A 10,547-nucleotide genomic window follows, 5' to 3' on the forward strand; every position below is an offset into this window, starting at 1 on the left:
GTCCACAAACTTCAGCTTTTTCAAAGCATGAACATTAAGCACTTATGAAAAACCAGAGACAACAGATACATAATTAAATAAACATTACAAAAACCCTTCATAAAATATTCTATTTTTCTTGTGTTTTTAACTCCCACTTGAATATATGATCTCAGGATAAATATATCAAACACAGCAAAGTGGTACTAATCAAAACAAGTCTCAGCTTATGGCACGAACTCAGCGCCTTCGCAGCACTGTAGTAGTCCTTTCCTTTCTTCAAAAACCTTGTGTCACTCGTGCCCTGCTTCTCAGCATCGTAGTAGTTGTTGCTTTGGTAATTGGTTGGGGTTGTGTAGCTGCTCTGTGTAAGCCTTGCATCATTCAAGCCCTGCTTCTCAGCATTGTAGTTGTTGTGGTTGTTTTGGTAATTGGTTGGGGTTGTGGTTGTGGTATTGCTGCTCTGTGAGAACCTTGTGTCACTTGGGGGGGCCGGGCCGACATGGTTGTTAAAGTTGTTCTTGCTGGGGATTAATTGGGCGTTGTAGGTCTGAGGGTACTTGTTGGTGTGCTGCTGCTCTTTCTCTGACTCAGCTGTATATGGCAGGTTGTTGTTGTTGGTGGTGAATTGTGCACCATTGGTAGTGGTGTAGGGTGCACCGGTGGTTGTGGTGGTGTAGGGTGCACCGGTGTTTGTGGTGGTGTAGTGTCCAACGGTGTTTGTGGGGGTGGGAGGCAGCTGGCCAGACCCATGGCCATAGAGACCATCGAGACCATATCCACTTTGGGTCTCTGGAATGAAGGCTGGCTCTTGCTCTTGCTTTTTCAAAGGGGTTTCTGCTATGGGGATCTCCTTCTCATAGTTGTTGTGGTTGTTGACATTGGCCACTTTGCTAAAGAATTGGTTTTCTCTAGCTTGAGCTTGTTGAGAGAAGAGGAGAGATGCAAGGAAGAAGAGGAAAGAGAACAATTTTGCAGCAGAAGCCATAGTGGCAAGTGAACTTGTTGGGAGGCAGCTGCTGTAAACTGAGTGTATATTGTGGGGGAGAGCTAGTGGTAGTCCATTCTTTATGTAGAGGACCATTTTTCTTCTCACCCAAAATTTTCAACTGATTAGGTGCAAATGGGCTGGAGGATGGGTGATGGTTTGTGGTCCTCAGTGGGGGCAGAACAACAACAATATTGAGCACTCTTTTTTTTCCTTTTTCCAGTTAATTAGTTTATTTTGTTTTGTTTTTTTTAAAAAAGATATGTATATACACATTTTGGATGCACTTCATGCTTTCCATGGAGGAAAACAACATAATTATCTGCCATTTTCTCTACTAAGAGCATTTTTAGCAGTTAACCCCTTGCCATGGCAAGAGGAGCTCCAAGACAGCTACTATTCATGTGAATAGTAGCTGCCTTAGCCCCCAGCAAAGTGTGTTTCCAACAGTTGCCTTTTGCTATGGCAAATACTATTCATTTTTTTATTTTTTTTTTCACAACTTTGTTTACTTAAACAATTAACTTGGATAATATTTTCGGAATAGATTTGGGTTCCTACGTGTCAATACTATTCATATCGGACAAGATTTTCGGTTTCAAATTTCAGATACATTTCAAAATTCAAATTTCAGATAAATTTCAAATGTCAAATTTCAGATACATTTCTAAATTCAAATTTCAGATAAGATTTTCACCCTCTAAGATTGCGCCACGTGTCGTATCTATTTGCCTAAATTTTTCTATAAAACCAGAGGCTCAGCTCATACCTTCCACACCAGATCTTCTCTACATTTCCATTTCTCAGATTTTAGATTTCATTCTCCATTCTCAATGGCAGACATGCAAGAGGTTTTGGAGAGGCAAGAGCAAGAAACTAGAGAAAGAATACGTAGACGAGAGCAAAAGGGCGCAGAGAGAACTAGATGAGCAACTTGGCATAGCAGTTGCTTTGCTGGAGGAAGAAAACCAGAGCCGCCGTGGTTCATGAGAAGGCCGTGGCTCGAATGTGGACAGACATAGACATTCTCGGGGTAAGAATCTTCTGGAAGATTATTTTATCACTACAAGGAAAATTCCTTTTAGTGACGAAACAGGATGGTCGCAATAACATCAAAGTTCGTCGCCAAATATAAATAGCGACGAATATTTTTGGTTGCCAAGGTCGTCGTTGAAAGCTCGTGGCTAAAGATACCATGCGACGAAACAAAATATCGTCGCTGAAATATTTTAGCAACCAATTTTGTCGTCGCTAAACAGATCTAAGTTGGTCGCCTATCGAGAGTGAGTTGCCGCCAAAATACCAAAAATTCCCGCGAACATGGAACTATTTGGCGACGAAATATTTGGTCGCTTGAACATTTCAGCGACGAATGTTTTGGTCGTGAAAGATGTAGTTTATTTGTAGCATATGTTAGTTGGTTTGGTTATTTTCAGAATGGGCGACGAAACAGATTGGTCGCCAAATCTGTAGATATTGGTATTGTCAGTTGAGCGATGAAAACTAATTCGTCGCCAAAAAAGTATTGAATTTTTTTATAAATAAAATATTTATTTATATTTCAAGCTTTGTAACAGAATATTATTTAGTCCATAAAGTTTTTGAAAAACAGTAAATAGATTAAATGAATAGAAATAGCATAATTACTATTCAAAAGATACCAGTTGTTTAAGCACACATCAATATATGCTAGATACAAAAACCCCCAAGATATCCTAGATACAAAAACCATCAAGTAGCTAGATACAGAAGCCCCTAGAACCCCAAGGTAGGCTAGATACAAAAACCATCAAGTATGTAGATGTACACACAACCTAGTGACTATTTCCAATATCATCAAGATCCGCATAAACATTACGTGAACCACCACTATTACCTTGATCATCATCACAAGGAGAATCACCAACATGCTGGGACAGAACACCTAAACATGAGGGTAGAGGACCATCATGGGTTCGCATCCACTCAATGACATCCAAAAGTTTACCCACTATGCCCTGAAGCTCACTTACTGTGCCTTTCAACTCACCAACTGTGCCTTGAAGTTCCTCAACCTTTTGCTCTGTGGCAAAAGAAGAGGCAACTCCACCACTATGCGCACTCTCCACTCGGAGACTAGAACCCAAGCCTCGAATCCTCTTGCCCTTTACAACCCCAAGCTCTATAATCATGATCTCTAACTGTTGTGGGATAGGGAGTGTGACTTGATCTAGTGGAGTTCCTGAACTCTCTGCCACTTGTTGCTTGGCCTTCTCATACTCTTCATTCATCTTCTTCTACAAAAAGAAGCAAAATAAAGATATGTCAATATATATAAATGCATAAAAAGAATGAGGTAAATGGGATGCCAGTACGATCAATTGTGTTCATAAACTAGCAATGCCAATTATCCTAATCAAACAGTCACAAACAAAAATTTCGTTTCAGCTTGAAGCAAATAATAAAAGTAAATTTAGGTTTTACCCATAAAAAAATTTTCACTTTTGGAAAAAGCCAAAGCTTTTTCAAAAAAGACAGAAAAACCTCTCAACTTTCAAACCAAAGACATGCAAATGTAAAGGATTCCTTAGGAAATCAAAAAATAAATAAGGGCAATTTTGTCCATTTTGGCTTCTTTTAAAATTTTTCTCTCTCCTTTGGGCTTTTCCAAAGTCTCCCAATAATAAAAGGAAAAGGCACATAAAAAAATGGAATAGATCTCTTTGGATATGCAGATTGCAGAAAGTTAGAAAATACTCACAGATCTTATAAGATCTTTTTCTGCATCTCCTGAAAGCAACGACAATACAAACAAGAAACTTCCAAAAACAAGGATTATAAATATTTGCCCAGCAACATGGCCCCCTTATAATTGGGCCTAAATTTTAACTTCTAAGAGCACAACGGGTTATTCGAACTGAATTTGTTTAATAGGAATTTGGAATTGGGCCTCCAAAGAGGAATCGAAGTACAATTGTAGCAGCTCTGTTTCAAAACAATCTTAGCATGCACTTTTTTTGGTCTTCAATATATAAGATAATGGAAAATTTAGAAAACTCAGACACATCTTCATTGTGTTTCTAATTAATTAGTTCTATTTGCAATGGATAAAGCCATTATATGATGCTAAAACCAAAGTACACAATTAGCATCTAAAATAATAGGTCGTCAAAAACTTGCATGACCAGTCAGCTGATTTTTTGGATTGCATAATATGCAAGTCATTAGTAAATTGTCAGCAGGTTTATGTATTCCTTACCCCTTTAATTTCAGCAACCTCATTGATCCACATGCTCTTACTCTTAAGAATATGCATGTTGTTCCAATTGCTAATGTATGTAGGATTTTCACCCTTCTACATTTTCCCAACAAAAAGAAAATGAGAAATACTTGAAAGTATTACAATATAATAAATAAAGAAACATTTAAAGTGACCAAAAGTTATAAACCTCTCTAGCAGCTTCCATATGTTTTAGGAAAGGACGTGACCCGCCTGTATGATCAAACTCTTTCTTTTTTCTGTTCTCAGCATTGGTCTTGCAGCGTTTCTGTTTTGATTAAATACATGAATTGTTATGTCTTTTTTTCTATTTGATACTTAGAATAAGTTCCCAATCAAAAAATGAAAACTGCAGATGTTACATTAGATACGTGATATTGCTCATTTGTGTAGAACGTATCAACCAAATAATGCCACTCTTCTAGAGTCCTTCGAGTACCAAATATCTTTTCAGGGGGAGGTGTTTCTCGTGCAAGATCAGGGTTAGAAGCATATTGCTTATAGTGTCTGTGGAGCTTTGCTTTCCATTCTTTATAAGTTGAGTGCATATAGTCAGTAATAAATTTCCATATATCCGGATCCGTTAAGTCCACATGAAACATGAACTAATATCAATTAACCATAAACAAAACAAGTATTAATTATAATTTTCAATGCAAATAGAAACATTGAAGGACAAATTTTTCAGTTCACACTAAAATACAATGAAGAATTGAAATAAAAAGAGAGCTAAATGAACAAAATTAAATTATAATCAATGAAGAATTAGATAAGATTACCTGCAAACCCAAAGCCATATCTTTCTTCGTCTCCAAGCTCACTTTTTTCATCCCTAAAATATTCAAGGGAGCTTTGTTGCGAGTGATTAACCCAATCTCAGAGACGAACAGTTTTTGAGCCTCAATAGTCGCCACCAATTTCTGGGATGGATCCATCCGTATTGGAATCAAACTCTTCCTCTTTTTCACAACATCACAAGTGCTAGCCCCCACAGTTCGGCCACGAGTGTTCTTCCTTTGTGAAGAAGTTTGAGTATGCGTTCCTTCATCTAGAAGAAAAACAATTCTAAAAATCAATAACTTGATTGCACAAAATAAAAGTATAAAAATTAAGGGCACAAAATATGGTATCAGTTACCTTGTTGGCAGGAACCCCCTCCTGAGGCTGATGAAGCACCTTGTTGTGGCTGAGTTGATTGTTGTTGTGGCAGTTGACATGGTTGCTCAAGTGGCTGTGGTGGTAGTAGAGTTGAAGTTTTCTTCTTCTTATTGTTATTGTTGCTTAAGGTAGCAGCCCTCGTAAGTGTCATTCTACACTTACAAACACATAAACAAAGAGAGAATACAACAATATACTACTAGATCATTCCTTGATAAAATAAAAATAAATGATTGAACATCATACTTCAGCTGTAATAACATCAATTTTCATCACAAACGTGCTTGAGATAAAGGAATTATTCATTAAAAAATGATTGAACATCATACTTTATCAATAGGAAAGAAAAATAACACTCACATGCATTTCATTTACATGGGAAGGACATATACAAACCTTATCCGAAGATATTTCTTTAATATACAGACCTTACAGACCTTACCCCTTAAAACAGATTAAGGAAAACATATAGTAACTTGAAGATAATTAAGAAACATATAGTGCCTAAACAAAAGACAACCTAACACTTCAATCCAATTCCAAATCCTATAATCGTCAATGTGAACACTACCTTCGTCATCACCGAAAGGTATTTGTTCAATATCATCGTCATCAATAAAATCTTCATCCTCCATATAATTTGGGACATGCACGGACATGGAGTCTCATTCTTCTCATCAACATGTTGGCTTGCAACTTCCATAAATGACTCAATACCAACACAATATTGATTACTCAACCTGTTTTTATTGTGTATCCAAACCCTGTTCATCTCTAACGCACCTTGTCTCCGTCTTCTTATACCTCCTATAATGGGCCTTCTCCAATTCAATCGGTGATGACTTGAAGCAGTTCCAAAATTTCATAACATGATTAGATCGAACACTTATATAGATACAAGCCAATAACTCTTTCACATAATGATAAGCTAATAACTGTTTCACATGAAAATTATAAAAAGAGGGATTCCACATTAATTATGCTTTTCAAGGGTAAGTATCAAGGTAACAATATTTTTTTTTTACGATTCTTTCAACATTATTTTGCATAATCTAGTTGAACCCATGAAACCAGTGAAAAAAAATGAAGGCAGGTGCAAGATTTGCAGCTATTCATACCTCTAAAGCAAATATAGCCTCTTAAGCAAGTATTTCAAACAACCTATTGCCCAAAAAAAAAAAATCAGTTAGACACAGTAAACCCAAGACACATAGCCTCTTAAACAAATATAGCCTCTTAAGCAAGTAATTCAAACACCCTACTGCAAAAAAGAAAAAGATAAAAACAAATCTGTTAGACACTATTTTTGGAGGGCTTGAGTCCAAATTAGTCTTCAAACTCAAAATAGTATATGCCTTCGCCTCTAAGTTTCACCACTCATCATTAAACAAAAAAATTATTTTTCTGAGTTAACTCAAAACAGTAACATAATAAGACATCACAGGAAGCACCAAATATCCAAGATAAAATTCTCAACATAAAACCAAATGGTTCAAAGTAATATTGTAATCAACACATCCACTTTATACAGTGATAACATGTACAATGAATAAAGTCAGGCTTAAGGTCACATGTCTCTCATGTAGTATATGAATTATCCGAAATTAATAATTAGGCTCTTCATCTCAATTCCAAAACAAATTATTATTCTTTATAGTTCTTAATTATATATGCCCTAAATGATTATAAAAATCATTTCAAATTAACAAAAATTTACCCTTGAAGCTAATTGAATGACCTTGCGTAAAATTCAAGCTACCAATGATCATCACATAAAGCCAAAATGGTTTGTTAAAAAAGAAAAAAATGTGGCTGGAAGAGCTTGAAAAGGATTTCCAAAACAATCAAACCAACATTGAAGGATGATACTCCATCAGTTAAATTCTATTGTCCAATTAAGTGGTACTACACTTAGACACCAATACTAAGGGAAATAAAAATAATTGCTAAACTGACGAGTTAATCTATGGGATGATGAACCTGCAGCTAGCTTATATATAAAATATAGAGACAACTCTGCAGCTAGCTTAATCTAAACTATAAAGATAACTCAATAAGCTACATTGGCAAAAAAAATCAATAATAATAACCACACCAAAAAAAAAAAAAAAAAAAAAAAAGAAGAAGCTCATAGACAAAGGCAAAGGAACCTTGAAACGAATACACACCCACATGACCAACTTCCAACTTCTAACTTTTTACTTCAATTATATAAATGAATTGTTATATTCTTTCTTCCAACAGATAGTAAAGAAATTCAGATTTAATCCAGAAGTATCAAGCAAACATTCAAGACTTGGAAAATAATCAATCAGACTCAAAGCATTAAAACTAAAAAACTGAATTAACTATTGGGTACGTCTGCAAGTGAAACATCTCAAATTTGACACAGAACCCACATCAAATGCAAAACAAGGCATTCATATCAGACACAAAACCCTACTCAAATTTGACATAGAACCCACAATAACCACTTGAAAAATAAACGTCATTGTATTCAGAAAACTTGAACAGTTGAATGTTCAAGCATTTAAGATATCAAAAAGGAAAAATCAAGCACTGAAATTCAGTTTCGATTTAAATTCCTGGGTATCTATTTCCGATTTTCCTTGATTATTTTCTCAACAACCAAATAGAATCTACAACTGAAAATCAGCGATCAAAAGACAATGAATGTAAGCTAGACAAGGTAGACTCACCAGAAGCTTTCGTTGAAACACACAGTGAGGAGGACTTAGGAGATGGAGTTTTCGTATGGCCGTCGATTCCTGACCGTGGTAGGGAAAGGCATGCGAGATGGAGGATTGCTCTGCCGACGTCGGTGGAGGATTGCTTTGCCAATGTGAGAGCAGGGGAGAGTGGGTCTGCGAGGAACTAACGAGTAAGGAACTTTTTATTTTTATTTTTATATTTATACTCTCTAGATTAGCCCCAAAAACTGTTTGGTCGTCATATGCTAACATACATAAAACAACGTCGGTTTATGGTTCAAGCACAATGATCTGCGACGAAAAACAAATGGTCGCTGACCCCCGAAATTTTTAAGCGCCAATTATAACTTAGCGACAACACATTAAAACTTAGCGACCTAATATTTTCGTCGCCAAAACTTTTAGAGTTTCGCACGCACCCAATTCAGTAAATCGCGATCAAATATATGTTTGGTCGCCAAGTCCTTACCTAACCACCAAAAACTTTCGTTGCCTTTAGTTGATAAATTAGTCGCTATTTTGTTGACTCAAGTCATGATAGGTGTCTAAAAATCACGAACTTTTTGGTGACTAACTAGAAAATTTTCATAGCCGATGCCCTTTTTGGCAACCAAAATATAGTGCGTCGCTAACAATTTCGTCTCAAAAGAGGTTTTTCCTTGTAGTGTATCCCACATTCTCTATACTCTGATGTTCATTTTCGAGCGAGATATAGAATGCAATCCCATTTGTTCAATAAAGTCATGCATAATATTTGCAATTATGATGAATACTTCGTTCAAAAGAAAAATTGTGCTGGAAATTTGGGACTTCTTCCCGAGCAAAAGTTCATAGATGTGATACGAATGTTGGCGTATGAGTCATCTGCTGATCAGGTGGATGAGGTTGCCCGGACAGGGAAGTCCATTATTTTGGAGAGTTTGGTGCGATTTTGTGATGCAGTGGAAACTCTGTACACTAGAGACTACCTGTGCAGACCTACGCCCAGGGACCTGTAATGGCTTCTACAAAAAGCTGAGTCTCGTGGATTTCCTGGAATGATTGGTAGCATTGACTGCATACATTGGCAATGGAAAAATTGTCTAACTGCTTGGCAAGGGGATTACGGAAATAGGAAAGGGCAGAAAAGTATCATCTTGGAAGCAGTTGCTGGTTTCGATACATGGGTTTGGCACGCCTTCTTCGGAGTTGCCGAATCTCAAAACGATTTGAACGTCCTGGGTCAATCCCCGGTGTTCAATGATGTTTTGAGAGGTGAAGCCCCAAATATCACATATGAAATCAACAATACCATCTACCAGAACGGGTATTATCTAGCTAATGGCATCTACCCGAGGTGGATAACATTTGTGAAATCAATTCCACATCCCCGATCCCATAAGTAAATTTTTTTGCTGCCTATCAAGAGGGATACAGAAAAGATGTGAAGAGGTGCTTTGGTATCCTTCAAGCCCGGTCCGCTGTTATTAGGGTCGCGGCGCGTCTATTTGACGAGGAGGTGCTTAGGAGTATAATGATGACTTGTATCATCCTCCACAACATGATTGTGGAATATGAGTATGATTACGATGCTGATGAAGTGTATGACCAGATCCCATGGACACGGCCCTAACACGAATTTATGAAAAACCCATAGGGCCAAATGGAGAGCCAGTGCAGCATGAACCGTTAGTTAGAGACGGTAGTTTCATGCCCCGTATAATTGATCGCTACACGGATATGCAATCGTCGTATATTCATGAACATCGTCAAGTTGACTTGATGGAGCATTTATGGGTAGTGAAAGACAATAAAGGTGAATGAAGTGAAGTGAAGATGTTTTTTTAATTTATTATGTTTATGTTGTATTTTTAGTTATGCTTTATTTTTTTTATCCTTTAGTTGTGATTTGTTTATTTTTTTATGCTTTGGTTGTGGTTTGCTTTTTATGTATGGAATGTTTTGAATAAAAAGTAATTTTGTTGAATATTTTCTTTATTCACTAAAAGAAAATCAATACAACTAATAAAATAAATCATCCTGTTCTAGAGCTAAAACCATAGCTGTCCCAAATTCAAACATAATTATCATTAAACTAAAACCATACAGCTATTAAGTTTTGAATAGAGAACTTGATCTGGAAATGAGAATTGACATAGGAACAAGCTACAAGAAGGAAAAATCTTAAATTTATTGAATTTATAAATATTACAACAGACAAATTAATTGAATCAATTCAATAAGAAATTGGACAGCTGAAAACAAGTCAAAATGGTCCAGCTATGACATGATACTAGTACATAACACTTGTCACTCAAATTGATTCCACAAATTGACTAAAGAAAGATAAATAAACAAAGGAGCTGAAAATCTATTGAGAAAAATGCACGCATATTGCATAATATGAACAACTATTGAAAGCAACGTATCTGAAATTATTGTTTAGATATCTGAAGGTAAGCCATCTAAGTCT

The 10,547-nt window shown here is 36.4% G+C and overlaps 2 protein-coding genes across 4 annotated transcripts; both read right to left on the bottom strand.

Moving 5' to 3' along the window:
• On the bottom strand, window positions 1-1,044 carry LOC18778959 (protein E6). The gene is made up of 2 exons (XM_020563171.1): window positions 453-1,044; window positions 1-353 (listed from the first exon to the last, which is right to left on the bottom strand). The coding sequence occupies exons 1-2, from the start codon at window positions 965-967 to the stop codon at window positions 152-154; spliced, it is 717 nt and encodes a 238-aa protein (XP_020418760.1). The 5' UTR covers window positions 968-1,044; the 3' UTR covers window positions 1-151.
• LOC18779425 lies at window positions 2,566-8,194 on the bottom strand. Of its 3 annotated transcripts, XM_020563168.1 has the most exons (7): window positions 8,084-8,191; window positions 6,503-6,545; window positions 5,364-6,226; window positions 5,006-5,274; window positions 4,396-4,494; window positions 4,206-4,301; window positions 2,566-3,243 (listed from the first exon to the last, which is right to left on the bottom strand). In XM_020563168.1, exons 3-7 carry the CDS (start codon window positions 5,533-5,535, stop codon window positions 2,782-2,784), a joined length of 1,098 nt encoding a protein of 365 aa, XP_020418757.1. In that variant the 5' UTR covers window positions 5,536-6,226; window positions 6,503-6,545; window positions 8,084-8,191; the 3' UTR covers window positions 2,566-2,781. The 3 variants fall into 3 exon arrangements, with proteins under 3 accessions (XP_020418757.1, XP_020418758.1, XP_020418759.1); XM_020563169.1 differs by lacking the exon at window positions 6,503-6,545 and having other exon boundaries at window positions 8,084-8,194; XM_020563170.1 differs by lacking the exons at window positions 4,206-4,301; window positions 4,396-4,494; window positions 8,084-8,191 and having other exon boundaries at window positions 6,503-7,766.

The sequence above is a fragment of the Prunus persica genome, chromosome G4 (genome assembly GCF_000346465.2).
Source record: "Prunus persica cultivar Lovell chromosome G4, Prunus_persica_NCBIv2, whole genome shotgun sequence".
NCBI classification, from domain to species: Eukaryota; Viridiplantae; Streptophyta; class Magnoliopsida; order Rosales; family Rosaceae; genus Prunus; species Prunus persica.

Excerpts from the sequence above, each read along its gene's own strand:
- LOC18778959 (XM_020563171.1), bottom strand. The coding sequence starts at position 967 with ATGGCTTCTGCTGCAAAATTGTTCTCTTTCCTCTTCTTCCTTGCATCT. Across the intron at positions 354-452 it reads GCCCCCCCAAGTGACACAAG|GCTTACACAGAGCAGCTACA; the intron begins GTTCTCACAGAG and ends GAATGATGCAAG.
- LOC18779425 (XM_020563169.1), bottom strand. The coding sequence starts at position 5,535 with ATGACACTTACGAGGGCTGCTACCTTAAGCAACAATAACAATAAGAAG. Across the intron at positions 4,302-4,395 it reads ATATGGAAGCTGCTAGAGAG|AAGGGTGAAAATCCTACATA; the intron begins GTTTATAACTTT and ends GGGAAAATGTAG. Across the intron at positions 3,244-4,205 it reads AGGTTGCTGAAATTAAAGGG|AAGAAGATGAATGAAGAGTA; the intron begins GTAAGGAATACA and ends TTCTTTTTGTAG.